Source organism: Acipenser ruthenus, chromosome 3 (genome assembly GCF_902713425.1).
Source record: "Acipenser ruthenus chromosome 3, fAciRut3.2 maternal haplotype, whole genome shotgun sequence".
NCBI classification, from domain to species: Eukaryota; Metazoa; Chordata; class Actinopteri; order Acipenseriformes; family Acipenseridae; genus Acipenser; species Acipenser ruthenus.
Genome location: NC_081191.1, coordinates 50,324,432 through 50,350,960, shown reverse-complemented (window position 1 = coordinate 50,350,960; position 26,529 = coordinate 50,324,432). Strand labels below are relative to the sequence as shown.

Here is a 26,529-nt window from a genome sequence, read left to right as displayed (position 1 = left end):
CCGTCCCTGTCGAAGCGGTGCATCATGGGAACCAAAAGAGTTCCGGTGTGACGCTGATTTTGGTACCCCATGGAATTCGGTATTCCCTGTGATTTCACGCCTGCGCAGATGCGGTTTTTTTTTTTTTTTTTTTTTTTTCTCGAAAGACGGCTGAATTGGAGTCAAATATATCTGTGTATACGCGCCACACTATTTTCTCCCAATAAAACCGTGATGTAGTCAGGCTTATTGTTTTACTTAGTTACCGTGATGTAGTCAGGCTGATTGTAGTTTGAGGCACGAAAGCGTCACATTGTATTTATATTTTAGCAATTCTATATATTGTAACGACCCTGGCGATGGCAGCATCCTGGACATTGTGTTTGTCTTGTTTGTTACGTCCTGTTTAAGGTTCCATGTATTGTGAGGGTACGGGGCACGCCGTTGGTGTGTGTCTGCGTGAGTGCATGTGTGTGTGTGCAGTGGGTGGTTCCACCGGAGGCTATAAGTAGGGGGGGGGGGAGCCGTGAGCGGGACAACGCGTGTGAATGTCTGACTGGAGAGCGACTGCGAGAGACAGAGTACCGGCTGAGAGAGTGCTTGTCGGTGAAGCAGTGTGTGAACCCCCAGTGAGTCTGCGGTGTAAAAGAGAGAGAGAGAGAGACAGACAGCTATTTGTTATTTTGGCGTGAACCCCTGCCCAAACAGGGTTTTGTTGTGTTATTAAAGAAATTAAAAAACTAAAAGTACGTGGAACCTCATCTGGTCTCCCCCGAGTCTGTCTCATCCCCATAGCGCAGAACGCTACATTGGTGTTTCAGGAGTGGGATTTGTACAGCGCCTGCCACGAGGGGTGAAACAGAAGCAAGAGGGAGAACATGGCGGACACGAGAGTGATGAGAGGAGACGAGCTGCGAGCCAGACTGGAGCAGCTGGTCACTGAGCTGAGGGTCAGGAGCTACCCGAGAATGGGCGCTGCATGGGGAGGAGAGAACATGGAGCGAGGGAGGAGCAAGAACCCTTGGGCGAAAGAGGAAAGAGGGATCAAGATGGCGGAGCTGGGAGGCAGACAGACTGCTCCGCAGGCTGAGGGGCACTGCGCCATCGTCATCGAGGGAGAAGGAGATTCTTTGGCAGCCGTCATCGGCCACAGAGATAGGAGGAGCGCAAGTGCGCATCAAGGAGGAGGCAGCGTCACCATCGGACACGCCCGCCCTGCAGCAGAATGTCAGCAAGGGGGTTTATTACAGCTGTCTGCAGCACAACGGTAAGGCCGATTGGTGAGACTTTGTAAAGCAGTTTGAAATGATGGCAATGGTAAACAACTGGACAGACAGAGAGAAAGCCGGTAATTTAATTGCTTGTTTAGAAGAAGAGGCTTTACATTGTTTAACCACCGTCGATCTAAATGGCTGTAGTAGCTATGGGACATTGATTGCTGAACTGAGCGTGTGTCTGACAAGAGAGCGTGATGTTAAGCCCCGACATGGGCCCCGTGCCGATCACGGGAGAGAGAATATGCGGTGTGGGGGGAACATGTTGCCAGGGGCGAGCCGGCAGTCAGTGAAAGCAGGCCGCTATGACAGTAGATCGCCGTGGGAGGCGTACCACGTCAAATTCAGGATGGCAGCGCTCACTAATGACTGGGGGCCGACGGAGAAAGCAGGACAGTTGGAGGCTGCATTAGAGGGAGAAGCGCTGCAGGTTCTGCTGGACTTGGGCCCAGACGAGGTGGCCCAATACGAGGTGCTAACCGCAGCTCTCGAACGACGTTTTGGGAGAGTGGAGCCCACAGTCGGGTTGCGCCTGCAGCTGGCCAACTGCACTAGAGCTCCCGGAGAGAAACTGGGCGTAATGGCTTCTGATGTCCGGTACCTGGCCCGGAGGGGATACCCAATGTTCCCGCCAGCCACCCAGGAGGACCTGGCTGTCGAGGCCTTTGTTTGCGGACTGACCCCGACCGCTCTACGTCAGCAGGTCCGGTTTGCTGCCCCAACCTCCCTAGAGCTCGTCGTGGCTCACGCCGAACGAGTCGAGGCGGTGCTCGAGGAGGGGGAGCGGGACCATGCCCCTGGGAGCGAGAGTGGTCAGCAGAAGAGGCGGCCTGACCACACACCACCTAGAGCTCGCATGGACCAAGCAGAAGAAGAGGAGGCCCCGTACCGCATCATTGACCCCACCTGGCCCCCGGAGCTTACCACCCTCATCAGGGCGGCGATCACCCAGCCAGCTCGGACTCCTGAGACCCCCCCACAGCTGTGCTGGGGCTGTGGACAGCCTGGCCACCTACGGCGCCACTGCCCAGCAGCAGCTGCTGCACCACCACGCCTGACACAGCAACCGCAGGGAAACGTCAAGGGGCCCGCATAGACGGGACGACGCGTGCCCCCAGTCCAGTCCCCTTAATCGCGGACCACCCAGCTGCAGCGGCCGCCACCAGTACTAACCCATGTAGCCGACAGAGCAGGGCGTCACCCCTCACGGAAACAGCCGACCACAGACAGTGCCAGCCAGCTATAGCGGTAGGAAGGACCACTGCCGGGGACTTCTGCCATGTCCCTGTCCGCATTGAGGGGGTCCCATGCACTGCTCTCGTGGACACTGGCTCCACGGTGACTCTCATCCGCCCCGATGTGCTCCCTGCAGGGGTCCGGCTGGAGCCCACCACCGTGCAGTTGCGCACTGTGACTGGAGAGCTAGCCCCCATGCAAGGAAAGGGCAACCTTGCTATTGAAGTGGCTGGACGGACAGTACACCACCCTGTCTGGGTAGCAGCTGTACAGGACCCCTGCATACTGGGCCTGGACTTCCTGCGCTACACAGACGGACAGCTAAACTTCCGGACCGGGACACTGCACATACAGGGGAGCCCGGCTTTAGCTTTAGCCTCACCCCTTGGACTGCTGGGTCGGAGTCGGGACCCCTTCGCACGACAGTTTCGGGATCTGCCGAGGACACAACGGACCGCTGCCGTGAGACGGGAGACCTCAGCACCCCCGGGCTCCATCATGCGCCAGTCTCATCAGGGACAATACAGCGTCTCGACGGCCCCCACTCCGGAAGGAGCTACTGCTTGCACAGCCGCCTTCAGGTGCCAGCGCTCGCCAGCCAACATGGCCACCCTCAGGCCGCAACGCTCGCCAGCCAACACGGCCACTCTCAGGCCGCAACGCTCGCCAGCCAACACGCCCACCCTCAGGCCGCAATGCTCGCCAGCGTGTACAGCCTCCCTCCTGCAGTTCTAGCGTGGCCCAGGGGAATGCAGCTCTCCCCCAGGCAGCCCCGCCACCCTGCCCGGCGCCGCCAACCGCTACCCAAGGGCTGCAGGAGGATACCGCCAGGCCACGCCCTACTGTCAGGAGTAATTCAGCGTCCCCAGCAATCTCCCCTCTGCCACCAGTCTCCACTGAAGACCCAGCTCTCAGCGCAGTGCACGCAGTTTGGCTCAGGAGCTGTGAAGGGCTTTGCACAGAAGAGCGTCGTCAGCTGTGGGAACTGGTGTATGAGTATCGCCACAGTTTCGCTACCGCCTCGGATGACGTGGGGCGGACACACCTGGTGCAGCACCAGATCGAGACGGGAGCCGCCCGCCCCATTAAGCAGCGCCCTCGCCGCCAACCACTCGCCCTCCAGGAAGCCACAGAGCAGGTGCTGGAGGAGATGAAGGCGGCGGGGATCATTGAGCCGTCTGACAGCCCCTGGACCTCGCCGGTAGTCATGGTGCGGAAGAAGGACGGCAAGTGGCGCTTCTGCGTCGATTACCGGCGAGTGAACGATGTGACGGAGAAGGACTCCTACCTCCTTCCCCGCATCGATGAGTCCCTGGACTTGGTGGCTGGCTCTAGATGGTTCTCTTCGCTGGACCTCCGCAGCAGCTACTGGCAGGTTGCGCTGGATCCCTCTGCACGGCCGAAGACTGCCTTCTCCACTGGATGGGGTCTGTGGCAGTTTACTGTGTTGCCGTTCGGACTTTGCAACGCCCCCGCAACGTTCGAGCGGCTCATGGAAAAGGTGCTGGCCGGAGTACCCCCCTCGGAGTCCCTGGTCTACCTGGACGACCTGCTGGTCCACGGAGGGACCTTCCAGGACGCCCTGGCCTCCCTGCGTGAGGTGCTCCGGCGAGTGAGGAAAGCGGGGCTAAAACTGCACTCTGAAAAGTGCCAGCTGATGCGCCAGGAGGTCTCATTCCTCGGGCACCGAGTGGGAGCAGAGGGGATCCAGACAGAGGTGGACAAGGTCACCGCAGTGAGGGACTGGCCTATTCCCGTCAACCCCCGGCAGGTTAGAAGCTTCCTAGGGCTTGCGTCCTACTACCGCAGGTTTGTGCAGGGCTTTGCCACCATCGCTGCCCCCTGCACCGCCTCCTGAGGAAAGACGAGCCCTTTGAGTGGACCCCGGCGTGCCAGGAGGTGTTCGCCTCCCTGCAACATGCGCTGTGCCAGTCCCCGGTGCTGGCTCCCCCGGATGTCCGTTCTCCCAGCTGGACACGGATGCGAGCAACGAGGGGATCGGGGCTGTCTTATCCCAGCCAGGTCCAGAAGGGGAGCATGTGGTGGCGTATTTTAGCCGGTCGCTCAGCAAGGTGGAGCGCCGGTATTGCGTCACCCGACGGGAGCTGCTTGCGGTGGTGGAGGGGGTCCGCCACTTCCGCCACTATCTCTGCGGGCTCCCCTTCACCGTTCGCACGGACCACGCTGCCCTGCAGTGGCTTCTGACGTTCCGGGAGCCGGAGGGACAGGTCGCCCGTTGGATCGAACAGCTTCAGGTGTTTCAGTACCGGATCCAACACCAGGCTGGTGAGAAGCACGCCAATGCGGATGCGCTGTCCCGTCGTCCCTGTGCCCGGGAGGGATGCGCCCATTGCAGCAGAAATGAGGAGAGGGAAGCAGAGCTGTCCCGCCGGGGGGAAGAGCAATGCCGGGTGGCAGTATCGGCTGAGAGGGTGGATTGGAGAGCCCATCAGGACCGAGACCCGGACCTCCGCCCCATACTACAATGGCTAGAGGAGCAGCGAAGGCCTCCCTGGGAGGAGGTGGCCCCTTTTTCCACCGCCCCTCGGGGGCTGTGGGCTCAGTGGAGCGGGTTGGCCTTGCATGACAGAGTCCTTCAGCGGCAGTGGAAGGTGCCCGCCACGGGGGAGGTGAAGTGGCAGGTGGTTGTCCCGGAGGCGATGCGCCAGGAGGTGCTAGAGGCCCATCATGGGACCCCAGGCACTGGTCATTTTGGAGTGACGAAGACCCTGAGGCGGCTCCGACAGTCGTTCTACTGGGGGCAGTGCAGGCGAGACGTGGAGGATCACTGCCGACGCTGTGACATCTGCACTGCCCGGAAAGGACCCCAGGGCCGGTAGCACGCCCCGCTCCAGCAGTACCAGGTCGGGGGGCCTATGGAGAGGATTGCCGTAGACGTACTAGGCCCCTTTCCACGCTCCAAGAGGGGGAACCGGTTCGTTCTGGTGGCCCTCGATTACTTCACTAAGTGGCCAGAGGCGTACGCTTTGCCAGACCAGGAGGCAGAGACGATCGCTGAAGCACTGCTGGAGGGGTTCTTCAGCCGGTTCAGGGTCCCTCAAGAGTTGCATTCCGACCAAAGGTGCAACTTTGAGTCCCAGGTCTTTGCCGGGATGTGCCGGCGCCTGGGCATCAAGAAGACGCGGACCAACACTCTGCACCCTCAGAGCGACGGACTGGTGGAGAGGTTCAACCACATGCTGGCCGTGCAGCTGGCTGTCACCACCGCCACCCACCAGCGGGGCTGGCACACCCACCTACCTGTCGTGCTGTTGGCCTGCCGCTCTGCTGTCCAGGATTCCACCGCCTGCACCCCTGCCCTGCTCATGCTGGGGCGTGAGCTGCGCACTCCTGCGGAGCTAGCTTTTGGTCGTCCCCCAGATGCCCCAAGTGTACCCCCGGGCCCTGAGTATGCCAGGAGACTACAGGACCGACTGGAATCAGCCCACAGCTTCGCCAGGGACCAGTTGCAGGCCGCTGGGGTACGGCAGAAGCGGAACTATGACCTCCGAGTACGGGGGCGCCACTTCACCGCCAGGGAGCTCGTGTGGGTCTTCAGCCCCAAGAGACAGCGGGGCTGAAAATTGGACAGCCACTGGCTTGGTCCTTGCCATGTCCTGGAGAGGATCGGGGACGTGGCCTACCGGGTGCAGCTACCTCACAGAGGACGCAAGGTAGTGCTGCACCGGGATCGGCTGGCCTCCTACCTGGGACAACACCCAGCACCATCCGACCCAGCAGCTCCTGACAGTCCTCTCCTGCCCCTCCTGATCCACCCCGCCCTAACAGTCCTCCCACCCCCAGAGCTGAGGGTTCCTCCCCCGACGGTTCAGTTTCCCTGTCCCCTGTGGCTGACAGGAGCCCGTCCTCCACACAGGGCTCCCGCCCGCAAAGACATCATCGCCTCCCGGGTCGTTTCCGAGACTTTGTTCTTCCCTCAGGGACGAGGGACTAAGGGGGGGGGGCTATGTAGTGAGGGTACGGGGCACGGCGTTGGTGTGTGTCTGCGTGAGTGCATGTGTGTGTGTGTGCAGTGGGCGGTTCCCCCGGAGGCTATAAGTAGGAGTGGGGGGGGAGCCGGGAGCGGGAGAACGCGCGTGAATGTCTGACTGGAGAGCGACTGCGAGAGACAGAGTACCGGCTGAGAGAGTGCTTGTCGGTGAAGCAGTGTGTGAACCCCCAGTGAGTCTGCGGTGTAAAAGAGAGAGAGACAGCTATTTGTTATTTTGGCGTGAACCCCGGCCCAAACAGGGTTTCGTTGTGTTATTAAAGAAATTAAAAAAATAAAAGTACGTGGAACCTCATCTGGTCTCCCCCGAGTCTGTCTCATCCCCATAGCGCAGAACGCTACAATATTGTTTTTGACATGTGAAATTCTGTCTCTGAAATGTAAACTAATTAATGAGGTATCACTGCCCAGACAGACTTCGATAATATTTAATAAGCAATGAATAGAAGTCAGACCAAGTAAAACATAACACAAATACTGGGCAGCGTGTCTTTTTTTTTAATTTATTTTACTCTTCTGTTTGGTTAAAGCTCTCTTTATTCCTCAGTGTAGACTGCAAATAAATATTTGGCTGTGTTCGTGTTACTCCTAGAAAATTATACATTATTAAAAGAGTTATATGTTTTTTGTACAGACTGTCCAGTGAGGTATGTGTTCAATTGTAATAAACACTGGGTCCCCCAATATTCTACATGGGTGTGGTTACAGTATTCTATAGATATTGAAAAGCCATAGAATTCTGTATCCCCTCACAATATAATCAAAACACCAGTTTAATGGACCGTCATATGTTTTGTGTGTGTATATATATTTATATATATATATATATATATATATATATATATATATATATATATATATATATATATATATTAAGCCATAGAATTCTGTATCCCTTCACAATGGGCAGCAGTGAGGAGTAGTGGTTAGGGCTCTGGATTCTTGACCGGAGGGTTCAATCCCAGGTGGGGGACACTGCTGCTGTACCCTTGAGCAAGGTACTGTGGTGATTGGGGGGGGGGGGGGGGGCTGTCCCCCTCCATTGGATAGAGGATGAATAACCTCAGGTGCAGGACATTAGTTAATGAGATACCGATAAAAGGGAGAGAGACTGATCATAAAGGGGGAGAGATATGCAGAGAAAGAGATCGGGAGTGGAAGTTTGCTGGTGTTGACTGGAGAAGATGGGAACGCAGGGGAAGAAAGAAACCATATGAACTTGATTACAGGACTGCAGCCTGCATGTAAGTTAAGTGGAGTCTCAGACTATTGTTTATTTTTTCCCCCTTCGAATAACTTTCGTGGCACTCGGGGGGGGGGGGGGGGGGGGGGGGGGCGTTTTATAATTATGAACTGTATTGGATCCGGGGTGGGGGGGTTGACGATACTCTTGTTTTGCACTAAAATCGATCTCTTATTGTTTGGCACTGTGACAGGATAAGTGGCGCGGTGCGGTAGATATATAATGTCCAGACTGTTTCTCCCAAAAATTTTTCTTTTATTTTTACTAACAAAAATACCAAAAATAATCAAAATGAAAAACAATAATCCACCCCGCTATCAACGATGATATCGGGGTAAAACAGAAATAAACTCAGTCTCCAAAAGTAAACAATAAGACACTCCACAACCACAATCCTCCGTGCACGAAAATGTGCTCTTCTTCTCTGGAACTGCTACAGGTATAATTAATAGTGAACCAGAGAGGGTTCATTACAGTGGTGGCAGTGGTGGGGTTGAATTATAAGTAAATTGTGGTGTGTGAACGATGACTGAGGAGGCAAGTAGTTCAGCACAACCCCCTGGGGGTGTGAGCAGATACAGAGACCTGTGTTTACACCGGACACCTTTACAGGGGAGGGGCGTGACTGTTTGGATTGGATAGATCAGTTTGAAGCAGCCGCGGAAATAAATAAATGGAATTATATTATGAAATTAACATTTATGACTCTGTTATTATCGAAGAGAGCGCGTGAAATTTATTGGGGTTTACCGGCAATAGCACGCACAAATTATGTGGAGCTTAAGGAGGCTATGGGCAGATATTTGACGAAGTCAACTATCAGTGAATGGTATAGGATGAATTTTGGAAATAGGAGACAGCAAACTAAAGAGTCTGTATGTGATTTTGGGAATGCTATTCGTAGGTTGGCAGAGAAGCCTTATATTAGTATGGATGTTAATACCCAGGATATTTTAGCATTCATCAGCTAAAATGGCAGTTGGTGAGTGCCCCTATCCTTGTTTTCCCTGACCCCAATAAGAGCTTTGTTTTGGACAGTGACTTGGGGATTGGGGCAGTCCTTTCCCAAATTGGGGGAGGGCGGGAACAGGTTGTTGCGTATGCAAGCCGGGCTTTAACCCGTCAAGAACGAAATTATGCTACCACAGAAAAGGAGTTGTTGGCTGTAGTTGTTTTTACGGACTATTTCAAGCATTATTTACTGGGAAGAAAAATGTTGTTGCGGATGGATCATAGTTCCCTACGATGGATACATAACTTTGGCCAGGTTGAGGGACAGCTAGCCAGGTGGCTAGAAAGACTAGCGCCATTTGAGTATGATATCGAACATCGGCCTGGGAAATTGCACAATAATGCGGATGCTTTGTCCCGGCGACCTCAGATGACTCCAGTTGAAGGGGAGGCAAACCAGGTGTTGCAACTACAGGAGCCAGAAGAAAGTAGTTCCGAGGTCAGAGAGGATTGGGATTTGCGTAAATCTCAACAGGAAGATCCGGAAATACAACAGTTGATCCAGTGGAAGCATAGTGGACAGAAAGGTGACCCTTCTACTGATGGAGAGCCGATATTTAATCGGTTGTTGGAGTTGTGGGAACAACTGCAGGTGGTGGACGGGTTACTTGTGAGGATAGTGGTAGGGCAACAAGAGGGGAATGATGGTCAGGTCGTTTTACCCAGGTCATTGGTACTGGAAATACTATGCCATCTTTATGACAGTCGGATTGGGGGACACCTGGGTATTAATAAATTGAAGGAAAAAATAAGAGCACAGTTTTTTTGGCTGGGGTGGGCGCGGGATGTAAAACAGTGGGTTAAGTCCTGTAGGATTTGTGCCACCTATAAGTTGACAGGGGCTACGCCACGGGCAGCGTTAGTTTCTTCCAGGGCCTCCCGGCCATTTGAGAGGGTTGCCCTGGATATTTTAGGCCCCCTTCCTGAGACTGAAAGGGGAAATAATTACATATTAGTGATTGCAGATTATTTCTCCATGTGGGCAGAAGCCTTCCCCTTAGCTAATCAAGAAGCTATCACGATAGCAAAAGTAACAGTGGAACAGTTTTGTTTACGATGGGGGGCCCCTAGAGTTATTCATACTGATCAAGGTCGCAATTTTGATTCCTTGTTGTTTAGAGAAATGTGCCGGTTGATGGAAATTCATAAGACTAGGATGACACCTTATCATCCTCAGTCTGATGGATTCGTTGAACGACTTAATAGGACGTTGACTGCCATGTTGGCCTCTTTTGTAGATTCCAACCAATCAGACTGGGATGAATTAGTACCTTATGTAATGACAGCCTATAGGAGCAGTGTACAAGCCAGTACCCATTTTTCACCCTATAAGATATTATTTCGACGTGAGATTACCCTCCTTGTAGATGTTCTTATGGGATTAGAGCCTGGGGTGGGGTTTTCTTCTGTGTCAGAATATGTAAATGGCTAAGCCGCAACCCTGAGTTCTGTCCATGAGGCAGTGCAGAGACATCAAGAGAGGGCTTCCGGGCAACAGAAAGGGTGGTACGATTTAAAGGTGAATTATCAGACATTCGGTGGGGGGAAGGGTTTGGGTCCGAATAGGATTATACAGAAGATACCTGATGTCCTATATCAACTGGAAGCAGAAGATTTTAACCCTTTGCAGTCCATTTATTAAGTGCGCGTCAGGCACGTCAGGTCCAATTTATTTTCACGCGCGCAGTTAATTTTAGACGCGCTGTTTAAAAGTATTTTTTTCCACAGTCAAACGGGTTTAAAAGGTCCTGCATATCAACAAAGCACTCACTAGGCATCTCCAGCCCCGCCCCACTCTTTCGTTCACTATCGCTTTCACATATGCTAAGAAATAAATAATAATATTAATAATAGTCGTACATACCGATCAATCATCTCCTGATCACTCGTTTTATCACCAAACTCCTCAATAATGCAATCCAAGTCATTATTTTATTACTATAACATCTCAAGCTCTGCGAATGTCCGTGATAGTCTCTGTGCACTGATACACTAACAGCCAGCTTGTTTCCTTATGACCGCCCATATGTAATGCCAGAGGCATGTATGACTATTCATGAGATACGCCTTTTTTTATCGGCTTGTCTCAGCTCCTGTCGCTCCCACTCGGCCGTTGAATGGTTTTCTCTGCTTTTTCCAGAGAAGAAACGACTAAAAACCCATTTTCTGCGTTTTTTTGATGATGTCGGACAGGGTCCGACAATGGACCGGATAGGAATAATTGCAATGTCTGACCAGGTCCGACAATGGACCGCAAAGGGTTAACTTTGTTATGCATTACAATAGACTAAAACCTTGTTTCGATATAGGTATCCGGGATGAGGAACATCTAAGGAATGTCCAGGCCCAGAGGAGATCGCTGGAAAGTGGACTACAGCCTCCATCCTCTCCCAGGAGACAGTTTCCAGTGGACTGGGGAGTACGACAACGAGGAGCAGAGACTGTCAAGGATGCCTGGGATGGAGATGGAGGAAGCCCCTGTTCAGCTTCGGGAGGATCCTGGTTTGCCTATGGTGGAGGACATGGGTCCACCTGTGGACTCCCTCCCTCTGCGGTCAGTACGTGTTTAAGAAATCTTGTAGTTTCTAAACATTTCTTACTTACCTACCATCCCGTTTTATAATTATGAACTGTATTGGATCCGGGGTGGGGGGTTGACGATACTCTTGTTTTGCACTAAAATCGATCTCTTATATATCTATTGTTTGGCGTGTAGTTTGCACATATTGTATTGCTGTAGTTTAATTATTTCCTGTGTGATATTTTATTCGAATTATGAATTTGCAGTGTGTGTTGTGTGAATTTTCTGGACAAATATTTCAGTAGGATAGTTGTGTGTGTGTGTGTGCATGTGACCACTGAGATGTATCCTCAGATTCCTGCCCTGTGAGCTGAACTATTAGAATAGCTTATTGGATGGTTTTAGACAATGGTTTAAAATTAAAAAAAATACTCTTTTGTGATACAGGGTTGCCTAGTCAAGTTTGTTCACATTCTCCAACCGGACCTTCCGGTATAAAAAAGGTGGTGGCAGCAGAACCGCTACAGGTATCATTAATAGTGAACCAGAGAGGGTTCATTACAGTACTTTACCTAGATTGCTCCAGTAAAAACCCAACTGTATAAATGGGTATGTGGCAGAGCAGGGCTCTGCCCTTAGAAATACTGGCAGGGAAGGAGTTAAATTCTCCTCCCTGCCCAGATTGATTGCTTCAGGTGGGAGCAATCAACTAATTCATTATTCAATTAAGGACTGAGCCACCTGGCATAAAAGGAGGCTTCAGCCTCCCATTAGAGGAGAGTTCTGGAAGGAGAAGGAGCCAGTGTTTTGTGTGTGCTGTTTTTCTGTTGGTTTGTGTTTGAATCCAGTGAAGGCAATGCCCAGCCTGGAAATCTTCATTTTTGTTAGTTTTGCTTTTTGTTTTGTGTTTATTTTATGTTTAAAACCTTTTTGTTTGGCCCTTGTGCCTATTTATTTGATTATTTTTGTTTATATTAAAAACTTTATTTTGAACTTTAAAACTGTCTCTGAGTCTCAAACCTCAGTCAATCCTGTCACATTTGGTGTCAGAAGTGGGATAACGCCACCTGGAGGCTCAGGGCAGTATTTTTTTTTTTGTTGTTGTTGTTTTTGAATTTTGTGAGGTTTTTTTTGAAAAAAAAAAAAAGAAATGGAGCTGGCCCAGGAGGAGGTAGATGACAACTGGGAGCTGTTTTTAAAAGGGCTCGCGGCAGAGTTGTGCCCCGGCTGTGGGGCATATGGGCACACAGTGGCCATCTGCCCCACCCAGTATGAGGAGGAGGAGGGGCAGCTGCCACTGCAAACAGAGGGGAGAAGAAGGAGGCAGAAAGGAAGGAAGACATGGGAGGAAGAGGAGTGGTGCACCCAGTGCATGCAGTATGGGCACGAGGAGCATCACTGCCCGGAGCTGTTACAGGACACAGACCTGGAGTGGGAGGAGCCCGAATGTCCTGCGCCTGAGTGGGAGGAGCCCAAATGTCCTGCGCCTGAGTGGGAGGAGCCCGAATGTCCAGAGCCCAAGAGGGGGGAGTCAGTGCGTCCAGAGCCCAAGAGGGGGAAGGCCGAACGTCCACAGTCCAGGTATCCATCAGCAGAGGGAGAGTTCCTGCCTGTTCCACCATCGCAATGGGAGGACTGTGTGTCGCTCCCACCTCCACCAGCAGAGGGAGAGTACCTGCTGGTTTTGCCTCCATCGCCGCCATCAGCAGAGGGAGCATGCCTGCTGGTTCCCCTGCAACTGCCATCCCGAGAGCCAGAAGAGGGGGAGCTGCCGTCCCGAGAGCCAGAGGGGGTGGAGCCAGTGACCCGAGAGCCAGAAGGGGAGAAGCCACAGACCCGAGAGCCAGAAGGGGAGAAGGCTGAAGCCCCTCAGCAGCCCTTGCACATGCTGCTGAGAGGAGCTCAGGGGAGGCGCATCCGACTGCGACGACAGGAGGTGCCAGCCCAACTTCAGAGGCCGCTAGAATGGCCACAGCCACCACCGCCAATGCCAGAGTGTCTGGAACCGTTGCCGCTGGAGGAGCTGGAACTGCCGTTGCCGGAGTGGCCGTCGTCTCCGCCTGTTGTTCCTGAGGGTCCATCGTCTCCACTTGTTGTCCCAGAGGGTCCGCCAGCAGAGCGAGACGAGTGCTGTTCCCGCCTCCGCCAGCAGAGCGAGACAAGCTGTTGTTCCCGCCTCCGCCAGCAGAGGGAGATGAGCTGTTGTTCCCGCCTCCGCCACCAGAGGGAGACGAGTTGCCGTTCCCGCCCCCGCCAGCAGAGGGAGACGAGCCGCCGTTCCCGCCTCCGCCAGCAGAGGGAGACGAGCCGCCGTTCCCGCCTCCGCCACCAGAGGGAGTCGAGCCGCCATTCCCGCCTCCGCCACCAGAGGGAGTCGGGCCGCCGTTCCCGCCTCCGCCACCAGAGGGAGTCGGGCCGCCGTTCCCGCCTCCGCCACCAGAGGGAGTCGGGCTGCCGTTCCTGCCTCCGCCACCAGAGGGAGTCGGGCTGCCGTTCCCGCCTCCGCCACCAGAGGGAGTCGGGCCGCCGTTCCTGCCTCCGCCACCAGAGGAAGTCGGGCCGCCATTCCTGCCTCCGCCACCAGAGGGAGACGGGACACCGTTCCTGCCTCCGCCACCAGAGGAAGTCGGGCCGCCATTCCTGCCTCCGCCACCAGAGGGAGACGGGACACCGTTCCTGCCTCCGCCACCAGAGGGAGACGTTCCAGGTTCCCTACCAGCGTTCAGGGGCTTTGAAGGTCCGGGGCCCCCACTATTGAAGGATATGTATCCCCGGTGGAGGACACTGCTGTTGTACCCTTGAGCAAGGAACTTTACCTAGATTGCTCCAGTAAAAACCCAGCTGTATAAATGGGTAATTGTATGTAAAAATAATGTGATCTCTTGTAACAATTGTAAGTCGCCCTGGATAAGGGCGTCTGCTAAGAAATAAATAATAATAATAATAATAATAATAATAATAATAATAATAATAATAATGACCGTTGTTAGCATTAATAAAATCTAAAACAATAGCTGTCTACACCAGAACATAATATTACAAATCAAAGTTTTATTTGAACAGTCCCTTATTTTTACTGCCAACAGCAAAGGAAAAGAAAAAAACAATAATATTTCAGTAACTTATCTGGGCTAAAAATAAACAAAAATAGAAACAATATTAATAAACTAAATATAAATAACAAAAAGTAATGTAAAACTAGTCTGAAGTTGATGGAAGAATAATAAGAATAAGCAAGCAGCAATACAGGGGGCCAAGTATGGAAAAATAGATGTGGCATGTGCCAGTCTGCGAAGATCCACGAGTGCACAACATTGTGGCTTGGAAGCAAGGGCGTAGGTTTGGTTTGAACATTGGTGGGGACACCATTTTTTAGGTGGGCGGAGTCACGGTCGCTAGGGGGGTTCGGGGGCATGCCCCCCCGGGAAGAAATTTTTTAGGAGACAGCTGTTAAATGGTAACTTCTGGTGGCTTGAAATGAATGCTGGACATGAATCGAGGACAATCTGATTGACATGAAGTTGGCTGGTATACACTTAAAACTATGATAAAGTGTCCCTCCTGGAAGCTGGTTTGACATCCCTGCTATAGAATTACTAATTACCTGAATTATAACCTATCCCAGCCTTACTGTAAGCTACCAATACCCCTGGCGCTACAAGCATGAGCACATGCACGCTTACGTGCTCTGCTTGCCACTCCTGTGTCTGTGCTGCTGCTCGTACCTGGGTGCATTGCTTCATTCACCTGATAAAATAATAAATTGATGCATGTCATATAGAGAGAAAATATATGGCTATGCTAACTTTATTTGCTGAGTATTACTATACAGCATTAGCCTACTATTATATCACATTGTGCCTCAAACAATAATATATCTCAAAACTGAGTAACACTTTCACTGTTATAATCACTAAGTCATTACAGACCTCACCTGAGACCCTGTTGCTCCACCTGCCTCTGTACTGCTTTTACCAGGCTGCACTGCTTCACTCGCCTGATAAAATGATAAATTGATGCATGCTGTTTAGAGAGAAAGTATGACTCTGCTAACTTCATTAGTAAATTATTTTTACATTTGCTATGAGAATCATTATCAATTGTGTTTATTACTTTAATAACATCTTCCTACTTACACTTTGACTTTTTGTAAAAAAAAAAAAAACTTCCTTATGTCCATCTTTCTTTTTTTGGTTGCTATTATGCTTGTCACCTAAAGCCAAATTGAAGTGATTAGCTAACGTTAGATGAATGACGATATCAAAACATGCTCACGCACACTCACACTCACACTCTCTCTCTCTCTCACACACACACACACACATAATGATTTAGCTGTGAAACAAGCTAGCTAGCCACCAAGGACGTGGGGTTAGCAGCTAGCAATGGGTCACTAACGTAATAGGTAGGTAGGTCGGTAGGTTTATTCACATAAACTATGTTGCTGACGACCTGACAATACCTTCAGCCCCGGCACCTGGCTTTCATTCAGTCAGTGGGTCACACTCATATCAGACTGACCGACAAGCGGCAACATCAGATGAGCGTCTTTCCAGAGTCCAGCCTAAACCAGCGGTTCTCAACCTTTTTTTACTCACGCCGCACTGAAATTTATTTGTATATCTGTCGTCAACGTCCCCCCCCCCCCCCCCATTTATTTGACTTTTTAATATATATTTTTTTATGACTACCTATATAATATAGAGCGTTTATTTAGCCGCCTGGATAGTCACACTGTCCATTCAATCAAATACATATGTTCGTGTTCGCTTTTTAAACACAAGATACAAAAATATCAAGCAAGGAGTAAGTTAGTTACAAAGGGAGGAAGGAGGAGGATAGAAATAATGTGACAACGCATTAACCAACAAACACAAACTAAATATCGAATTAAACTGATTATATTTATTCTTTTTTAAATAAATGTGAAAATTGTGGCACAATATACACCGTTTAAGAATGACTAAAAGTTTTTTTTTATTTTAAACCCGGAGATTTACCTTTCACTCCCGAGTCCTTGTGCACTTTCGCACTTCTATGAAAACAACACACTCTGCTGGTCCCTGACCTCAGCCACGCACTGAGTCCGTGTTACAGTGATGCATTATGGAAGGGCCTAAGCCAATCAAATTAGCGGGGTTTTTTAGTTTGTTTTTTTGGAGGAGGGAGGAGTAACGAGGGGGGGTCTGTTATAAGACGTTTCAGATTTATCAAAATTATTGGTAGGGACAATTCAACGGTCCTTTGACATTGGTAGGGACATGTCCCTACCGTCCCTAGCTAAATCTACGCCGGTGCTTGGAAGCCTCATTATTGTATGCACTTGCAGCAATAGAAAAAGGAATGGTCCACATCCTTTGGCTGATGCTGTGGATTAATGCAATCCAAATGGAACCAGAGGCTGCAGCCATCACAAGCAATCTGTAAAAGAAAATGTAACGGATTGCAATTAAAATTAAGCATCAATAGTAACGTGATTATCAGGCATGGAAATCAACTTCATTACAAATTTGAAATTAATAAAAAAAAATAAAAAAAAATTAAAACAGGGAAGCCAAGGCAACAGCATGTGGTATTTCTGTGAGATTTATGTACAATTACTTAATATGAGATTCAGGTACAATTACATTACTTATTACTGACAAGCTAATTAAGCTTCTTAATTGGGTTTTAAACTGTGCTTGAACATCTGTGGATATGACCACCTGTCTATATACATATATATATATTATATATATATATATATATATATATATACAGTGCCTTGCGAAAGTATTCGGCCCCCTTGAACTTTGCGACCTTTTGCCACATTTCAGGCTTCAAACATAAAGTTATGAAACTGTAATTTTTTGTGAAGAATCAACAACAAGTGGGACACAATCATGAAGTGGAACGAAATTTATTGGATATTTCAAACTTTTTTAACAAATAAAAAACTGAAAAATTGGGCGTGCAAAATTATTCAGCCACCTTAAGTTAATACTTTGTAGCGCCACCTTTTGCTGCGATTACAGCTGTAAGTCGCTTGGGGTATGTCTCTATCAGTTTTGCACATCGAGAGACTGAAATTTTTGCCCATTCCTCCTTGCAAAACAGCTCGAGCTCAGTGAGGTTGGATGGAGAGCATTTGTGAACAGCAGTTTTCAGTTCTTTCCACAGATTCTCGATTGGATTCAGGTCTAGACTTTGACTTGGCTATTCTAACACCTGGATATGTTTATTTGTGAACCATTCCATTGTAGATTTTGCTTTATGTTTTGGATCATTGTCTTGTTGGAAGACAAATCTCCGTCCCAGTCTCAGGTCTTTTGCAGACTCCATCAGGTTTTCTTCCAGAATGGTCCTGTATTTGGCTCCATCCATCTTCCCATCAATTTTAACCATCTTCCTTGTCCCTGCTGAAGAAAAGCAGGCCCAAACCATGATGCTGCCACCACCATGTTTGACAGTGGGGATGGTGTGTTCAGGGTGATGAGCTGTGTTGCTTTTACGCCAAACATAACATTTTGCATTGTTGCCAAAAAGTTCGATTTTGGTTTCATCTGACCAGAGCACCTTCTTCCACATGTTTGGTGTGTCTCCCAGGTGGCTTGTGGCAAACTGTAAACGACACTTTTTATGGATATCTTTAAGAAATGGCTTTCTTCTTGCCACTCTTCCATAAAGGCCAGATTTGTGCAGTATACGACTGATTGTTGTCCTATGGACAGAGTCTCCCACCTCAGCTGTAGATCTCTGCAGTTCATCCAGAGTGATCATGGGCCTCTTGGCTGCATCTCTGATCAGTCTTCTCCTTGTATGAGCTGAAAGTTTAGAGGGACAGCCAGGTCTTGGTAGATTTGCAGTGGTCTGATACTCCTTCCATTTCAATATTATCGCTTGCACAGTGCTCCTTGGGATGTTTAAAGCTTGGGAAATCTTTTTGTATCCAAATCCGGCTTTAAACTTCTCCACAACAGTATCTCGGACCTGCCTGGTGTGTTCCTTGTTCTTCATGATGCTCTCTGCGCTTTAAACGGACCTCTGAGACTATCACAGTGCAGGTGCATTTATACGGAGACTTGATTACACACAGGTGGATTCTATTTATCACCATTAGTCATTTAGGTCAACATTGGATCATTCAGAGATCCTCACTGAACTTCTGGAGAGAGTTTGCTGCACTGAAAGTAAAGGGGCTGAATAATTTTGCACGCCCAATTTTTCAGTTTTTTATTTGTTAAAAAAGTTTGAAATATCCAATAAATTTCGTTCCACTTCATGATTGTGTCCCACTTGTTGTTGATTCTTCACAAAAAATTACAGTTTCATAACTTTATGTTTGAAGCCTGAAATGTGGCAAAAGGTCGCAAAGTTCAAGGGGGCCGAATACTTTCGCAAGGCACTGTATATATATATATATATATATATATATATATATATATATATATATATATACAAACACACAAACACACACACACAACAAAGTCAAATTTAAAAGCATTACCCTGTCCTCCTTCTCTTCATGGGAAACTTTCTTCGACATTTCCTCTTCACAAATGCGGCACAGGGCACAGATCAGTTAAACTCTGAAAAGCACGCAATCTAGATTAGATTGCATTTTATTTAGTAGTGATATAGCATTAAACTTAAAACAGATAGGGTTTTTGATTTTAAATGTTCAATTAAAAGCTTTTTTTTCAAACAATTTAACAAACTGATGGTGCCTAACTCCAGAAATAACTTAAGAATGGGAAGTTAGTTATATTTTTTATTTTTACTTTGGGAGAAAGAGACAAGTTTACCTAAAATGAAAATGTAATGAATTTCAGATTAATTTCTCTTGACTGGATGTAATTATTTTACAGACACTCAGGAGTCCATAAATCTCATAAAATCAATATCCTTTTTTTTTCCAAAGAAGGAACCCATGCAGAACAAGGAACACATGGAGAACAAGGATCCAATCCAATCTTTTAAAACTAAATTTTAACATCTGAACTGGAACTCTGAACTGAGTAGAGAAAATACATTTCTGGCTTACAAAAACAGCATTCAACAATATTGTTACTCGTACCATTTGTTGAAGAAGGATTCAATACAAATGCCTCGTTGTTTCAATTGACACAAACCTGGCAAATGTTGGCATATGAGAGGACACAATATTTTATTATAATAATCTATTATAAAACAAATGTATTTTCTCAACCCTTTTTAATGATTATACATTTACCAGACTCATTAATTAAACTCTCAGCTATGTCCCTTCGAAAGTTATTAATGGTGTCAGTGCTGTTGTTGCAAACAATTCTTTCTCTGTTTAATAGATATTCTGCAAACTTGAAAAATTAAGACATACTTGGAAAAATTTTAAATGGCAATGTTTAATTAATTCATTATTGAAAACTGTTCAATCCTGGAGGTGGAGCCTAACCTGGCAAACAGAGGGCACAAGGCGAGACCACACCCAGGATGGGACAATTGTAAATGTTTGTGGCAATGTGCCCCGCGCCTGTGTGCATTTCTGTGTTAATGTTGGTGTATAGGCATTGGTACACGGGATATAAACGGGTCTGTGTTTCACGTGTGATTTAAAATGTATAACTGTTTTTTAAGCACGAGGATTGCACATCACTTCACGTGCATTTAAAGTAATTAATATGCGAGCACGAGGTTGCACAGAATTACTTCACGTGCTGGGATTCAAGTGAATAATTAATTAGTAATTGAATCCCGGCACAACAGTATATATAGATGCACATTTCATTCACTCGGGGTTGGGTGTTTGAGAGTGGAGAACGGGAGAGAAAGAGGAGAAACAAAAATAACAAAAACAACAAATGCTATTCGTGTGAGAGGGCTCGCATGATACTTGTTGGGTTCGTCCACGTCTGTCTGTCTGTCTGTCTGTCTGTCTAGTTACTTTGGCTAATGCGCCGTTTTTGTTTGTGCAGTCAGTGTTCTCTGTTTTGTTCAACCGTTTTATTTGCAATAAACCGGCGCAAGCAAGCGCCTTCATCATTTCATCCGTCCTGTCTGTCTTGTTCATTTCCTGGTTCTGACGTCACCACTCAGCCAGCCTTGTGACATATGGTGTCAGGAATGGGATGACAACAGCCCCAAGCGTCAGACCAGGGAAAGTGCATTCTTTTTTTTGAGTGTCGTTTTGGGAAAAAAAATAAATAAAATAAATACAAAAATAAACAGGACTGTTTGTTAAAAAAAAAAATGGGAAAGAACGGCAGCAGCCACAACACCAGCCGGAGGAACAGCAGCCCGTGTGTTACTGCTGCGCTGAGCCAGGGCATTCCAGCACAAACTGCCCGATACCCCCTCGGACAGCTACCCCAACTATGCCCCATCTGTGGAGGTGAGCACTACGTGGCCCGCTGCCCTGTCCATCAGGAGAGGGAGGAGCAGGGGTCGCCTCAGTCTCCACCACCAACAGGGGGAGGTAGACTGCTGCTCCCACCGCCCCAACAACAACTGCAACAGCGGCCAGAGGAGCCAGAGAACCTGTTCCCCTGGTGCACCTGGTGCGGAAAGGTGGATCACCGCTGGAGGGACTGTTCCGAGGTGCCACCGAGCTGGTGCGGGTGATATGAAGAAGGGGGACACGACTGGTCGGGATGCCCCTATGCCAGCTCGCCAGTGGGGAGCACGAGCTTCCAATGCCGGGAGAGGAGCCATTGCTGGTTTTGCCTTCCGAGCTAGAGGGAGCGCCGCACCAGTCCCCTGCAATAGAGGGTGCACCGCACCAGTCCCCTGCAATAGGGGTAGAGCCGCACCCGTCCCCTACAATAGGGGGAGAGCCGCACAGTACCCTGCAATAGGGGGAGAGCTGCACCAGTCCCCTGCAATAGGGGGAGAGCCACACCAGTCCTCTGCAATAGGGGGAGAGCCGCACCAGTCCCCTGCAATAGGGGGAGGCTACACGCTGCTCCCACCTTCGTCGCCAGGAGACTACACGCTGCTCCCACCTTCACCGGCAGGAGCAGAGCAGCCGGAGCTGCCTCCGCCACCTTCACTGGCAGGAGCAGAGCAGCAGGAGCTGCCTCTACCTCTGCCACCTTCACCGGCAGGAGCAGAGCAGCAGGAGCTGTCTCTACCTCCGCCACCTCCACCGCATGCTCCCTCTGCTGGTGGCGGCGACAGAGGCGGAACCAGCAGGCATGCTCCCTCTGCTGGTGGCGGCGACGGAGGCGGAACCAGCAGGCATGCTCCCTCTGCTGGTGGCGGCGACGGAGGCGGAACCAGCAGGCATGCTCCCTCTGCTGGTGGCGGTGGGAGCGACAAGTCGTCCTCCCATGGAGGTGGAGGTGGCACCAGCAGGAACTCACCCTCTGCTCGCGGAGGTGGGAGCGACACACAGTCCTCCCAGGGCGGTGGAGGTGGAACCAGCAGGAACTCTCCCTCTGCTGGCAGGTACCTGGGCTGTGGATGTTCGGCCTTCCCCCTCTTGGGTTGTGGACGCACCGACTCCCCCCTCTTGGGCTGTGGACGCTCAGGCTCCTCCCTTTCAGGCGCAGGACGCGCGGGCTCCTCCCCTTCAGGCGCAGGACGCTCGGGCTCCTCCCTCTTGGGTGCTGGAGATGGCCGGGTCTGGTCTACTGCCCAGAACCACTCTGCAGCGTCCCCCACCAGACCCTGGTTCCACATCTCTTCAAACTGTGGGTCCCCGTAAGGGCAGTCCTCCCTGACGTGCCCAAACTCGCCACAGGCGCCGCACATGGGAGCCCCCTCCTTCCTCCACTGCTCCTGTTCAGCTGCCCAGTCAGGGGGTCCAAACTTAGTTGGCACCTGGGACCACCACCTCTTGTTCAGCTGCTGTGGTTGCTGTTGTTGCCGTTGTTGTTGGGGCGGTGGGAGCAGCAGTCTACCTCCCCCTGCTGGTGGTGGAGACTGAGGCGACCCCTGCTCCTCCCTCTCCTGATGGACAGGGCAGCGGGCCATGTAGTGCTCACCTCCGCAGATGGGGCATAGTTGGGGTCGCTGTCCGAGGGGGTACCAGGGGCAGTTGGTCCTGGAATGCCCAGGCTCAGCGCAGCAGTAACACCCGGGCTGCTGTTGCTGTTGTTGCAGCTGCTGCTGTCTGCAGCTCCTCCTTATTCCTCCCATCCTTCCTATTCTTCCTCCCATCTTTCTTCCTCACCTTCCTTTCTCCACACTCACTGGAAAAACGAAAAAACGAAAAAAAAACCTGCAGTACACCACTTCTGCCTGAGTCTAGGAGGCGCTGGTGATCCCACGCTGGACACCACGTGTGACAGCGATGACGAGTGGTCTGACGTCAGGCAGAAGCAGGAACAAAAATACTGACACCGGGGAAGTACTGCAGTTCAAAAAGGCTTGCGCCATTTTTATTAAGCAAACAAAAATAAAATAAATATTTAAACAGAAAACACTTTGCTCAAAGAGCGAAAATAAAAGGTTTCAACAAAACAAAATCACAAACACAAAAATACATAAACAAAGGTCAGGCTGGGCAGATTGCCTTCACCTTTCCTATGTTTCTTTTATTAAGTTTCGTTTTCGTTTTTACTCACCGTCTCTCTGCTCTCTCGTTCCTCCTCTGAACTCCCACCCCGAGCTAGAGCTCTGCAGGCTTTTTATAACAGGTGACCATCTCCCGATTAGCAACAAATTAAATCACCTAATTAATTCGGGAGATGGCCACCTTCTGCACGAGTTTACTAAAATCCTGTGTGGACGGGGCTTCCCATCCACGCTACTAAATAAGAACACAAACGGCTACTCCGACACATCTATACATAAAACAATAACTAAATATACGGCGCTCACCGAGATATATACAATAATAAATAATAATAATAATACAAAATAACACAGGGGCGGAGGGGGACTCTGATCTAAAAGTAAACAAACAAAACAATGTACAGGGCACCTCGCCCTGTTACAGGGTCATAATTGCAAATAGCTTTCTCTATGTGAGAATGCAAGACAGCTTAATTGATAATTAGTTCATCACTACATAAAGCTCTGAGGAAATGGCAGTAGTAGTTAAAATGGAGCTAGAGGAAGTTGCTGATTGTGGTCGTGGTCATGGTTATGGTCGTGGTCGTGGCCGCGGTCGTGCTCAAGGTTGTGGTCAACAAAAAAGGCGCATTAGAGTGTCCAATGAAATCAGAGCTACAGTGGTTGATCTTGTTATAAACAGGGGTTCAACTATGGCAGAGGCTGGTTGCACGGTCCAACCAATCCTCAAACGGTCAACGGTTGCATCAATTATCCGGATATTTCGTGCTCAAAATAGGTATGTGTGTAGCATTCTAATGTTATTCTTTACAGTAATTACTCAATGTTACTCATTGTATATATTTGGTGCTGATGTCAAAGTTTTGTCTTGCAGAACCGAAAGAAGACCTTCCTCTGGAGGGCGAGGGCGCATCCTTACTGCTCAGCAGGAGATGGCCATTGTGGACATGGTGGTGACACAAAATGATATACGCCTCAGGGACATACAGCAAAACATCTTAGGAAATAATGAAACATTCCAAGGGGCTGAGACCATAAGCACTACCACTATAGCACACATTCTGAAAAGGCACCAAATATCTATGAAGCAGATATATTTGGTTCCTTTCCAAGGAAATGAGGACCGAGTCAAGGCATTACGACGTGAATATGTTCAAGTGAGTATACAGTAATGTTACAAGTATTCTAGTGGTGGTATGAACACGGTGGTGCTTAGTGGAACATCATTTTGCATCATTGTGCATATTCTTCTGCTTAGTGGCCATTGTTCTACAGTATAATGGACACGCTCTAAGCATTGTTCTGTGATTGTAATATGGCAGAATCTACTGTAAATCACATGCATTATCCTTGTTCAGAGAATGATGGAATTGGATGCAGGGGTCAACCACCACGAATTCATCTACATGGATGAGGCAGGCTTCAACCTGGCCAAACGTCGACGACGGGGTCGGAATGTCATTGGACAACGAGCCACTGTCAGTGTGCCCGGACAGCGTGGTGGAAATAGAACCATGTGTGCAGCAATTTCTGACAATGGTGTTGTGGCCAGAGATCCAGTCATTGGGCCATATCATTCTGCTCACCTTCTCCATTTTCTGGATGTGTTTCACAATCGCCTCGTACAACCAGATGCAGCAACTACATTTGTCATAGTTTGGGACAATGTGAATTTCCATCGCGCAGTGGTTGTGCGAGAGTGGTTTGCAGCACATCCAGAATTCCAAACCATGTTCTTGCCATCATACTCCCCATTTCTGAACCCCATTGAGGAGTTATTTTCTGCCTGGAGGTGGAAGGTATATGAGCGTAACCCTTACCAGCAGGCCACACTCATCCAAGCCATGGATGAGGCATGTGAGGATATTACAGCACAACAGTGCCAGGCTTGGATAAGGCACTCCAAAAGATACTTTCCTTGGTGCCTTGCTAATGAAAACATAAGCTGTGATGTTGATGAAAATCTTTGGCCAAATGCAGAGCAGAGAATAGATCATTGATGTCAATATCAGTGAATGCATGTTACAGTATATCTAATATTCTATAGTTACTGAAGGTAGATTTTGTTCATTTGTAATTTTGATTAATTTATGTATTATACTTTTTACTGTAAAACAAAATGTCAGCATATGTTACTTTAGCTTTCTATTACTGTAGTTTTTTTTTTCCAACAGCAGTATTTGTTATTGTTACTGTAAGACTAATTTATGTTATTGTGTTTCAAAGATTAAAAAGAAAATGTTCAGACAAAGTTTCTGATGTTTTGGTGTCTTTATTGTTGCATGGTTGACTCCACTGCATTCATTTTGCAATGGATACAGGATTTTGATCAGTAGTTTGGGTTTTGGTCATCTTTGGACTGATACATAATATTTGATACAATTGTGTAGAATATCACTGAATGCTTACTGTACATTATTTAGAATATGTTTTATTTTGTAGGTTGCTATCATTTTGCTCATTATAATGTTGATCATTTGAATATGATCAAATGACACTTTTAGACTTTGTTTTGATTTGAATTATTTTGTGTTTGACAGCATTATTTGCTAATGGGTGTTTTATTAAGCAATGCTTCAATGATTAAACTTCAGTGCTCAAAGCATCTGATGTTTTGGTGCTATGATTTGCTTTTGCGTGATGTATTTAATTTATTTGACACAGTAGTATTTATTTTGCACTCTGCATGGGATTTTGATCCCAAAATGAGCAGTTCAGCATCTTGTGTTAAGAGTTATGCACATTGGGTCACTGTATTGAAAAATGAGTCAAAGCAATTGTAAAAAAAACTGTAATACAAAATAACTATTACTGGAAACATATGGAAGTATTTTACAATAAAAAAGTTAAATAAAAATTTAAAAAAATCTGTAGATAGCAATAAAAGACTTGTACATGTAATATTGTAGGTATTATGAAGTCATACAAACACACAATGTAAATATTAGTTCATAATAACATTAAAATAGATTAGTTATTCTACCAAGCAATATTAAGTCATTCATTAATTTCCTTTATCCGTTTGTCCTGGTGAGGGTCGTGGCTACCAAACAATATTGATTTACATAATTAATATTGTTTAATGTTCTACAAAACAAAATCATCAAAAATACTTTTTATTTTGCTTGCATGGTGACCCTGAAAATGTTTTTTTTTTTTTTTTTTTGTTACCTTGCAAACGTACACTGTACATGATACAGAGCCCCTCTGTTTTGGATGAGGAACAGTCAAACAGGACCATCTTGACATTACCACACCTTTCTTTCTCATGAAGGCTCTACACAATAAATATTGCATAAAATAAATACAAATGTAAAATAACACAATTTGGTTAAAACAATTGTCTGTCAACTACAATCGTTTGACAATTGTAGCTTTGTAGGTTTGACCTGTACATTTCTTAGAAACACCAAAATGTGGAATTTTAAGAAACTGAATACATTTCGTTAGTCATGTATATTTTAAATGCAAGTGTAATATCACAGTAAAGATGAATACACATTGAAGAACATGGAAGTATCACTGAAATACATAAAGCATAATTTTCTCATAAGCAGTAGCTTAAAATAAAATATTTGTATAAGTACCTTGTAACATCTCTGCACTTCTCAATCTGAGACTTCTGTTCTCCCAAAGAGTTGAGGTACAGCGTCGCCACCTTCTCTCTTGGGTAGATGGACTAAGTCATAAGTCATATCAATGCGGCTCAATTATACTCAGTTTGCTTTGTAGGAATATTAAAAGTATGAATAACTGCATTTTAGTAGTGTGTGTCTGTGTG

The 26,529-nt window shown here is 48.1% G+C and overlaps 1 protein-coding gene and 1 pseudogene across 1 annotated transcript; both read left to right on the top strand.

Annotated features, from left to right (window-relative positions):
- Positions 1 to 1,515: 1,515 nt before the first annotated feature.
- Positions 1,516 to 5,329, top strand: LOC131731453 (uncharacterized; annotated as a pseudogene).
- A 5,599-nt stretch (positions 5,330 to 10,928) lies between these two features.
- Positions 10,929 to 26,390, top strand: LOC131731437 (uncharacterized). The gene is made up of 4 exons (XM_059020788.1): positions 10,929 to 11,306; positions 23,623 to 23,905; positions 24,107 to 24,226; positions 26,385 to 26,390. Exons 1-4 carry the CDS (start codon positions 11,089 to 11,091, stop codon positions 26,388 to 26,390), a joined length of 627 nt encoding a protein of 208 aa, XP_058876771.1. The 5' UTR covers positions 10,929 to 11,088.
- The last annotated feature ends 139 nt before the right edge of the window (positions 26,391 to 26,529 follow it).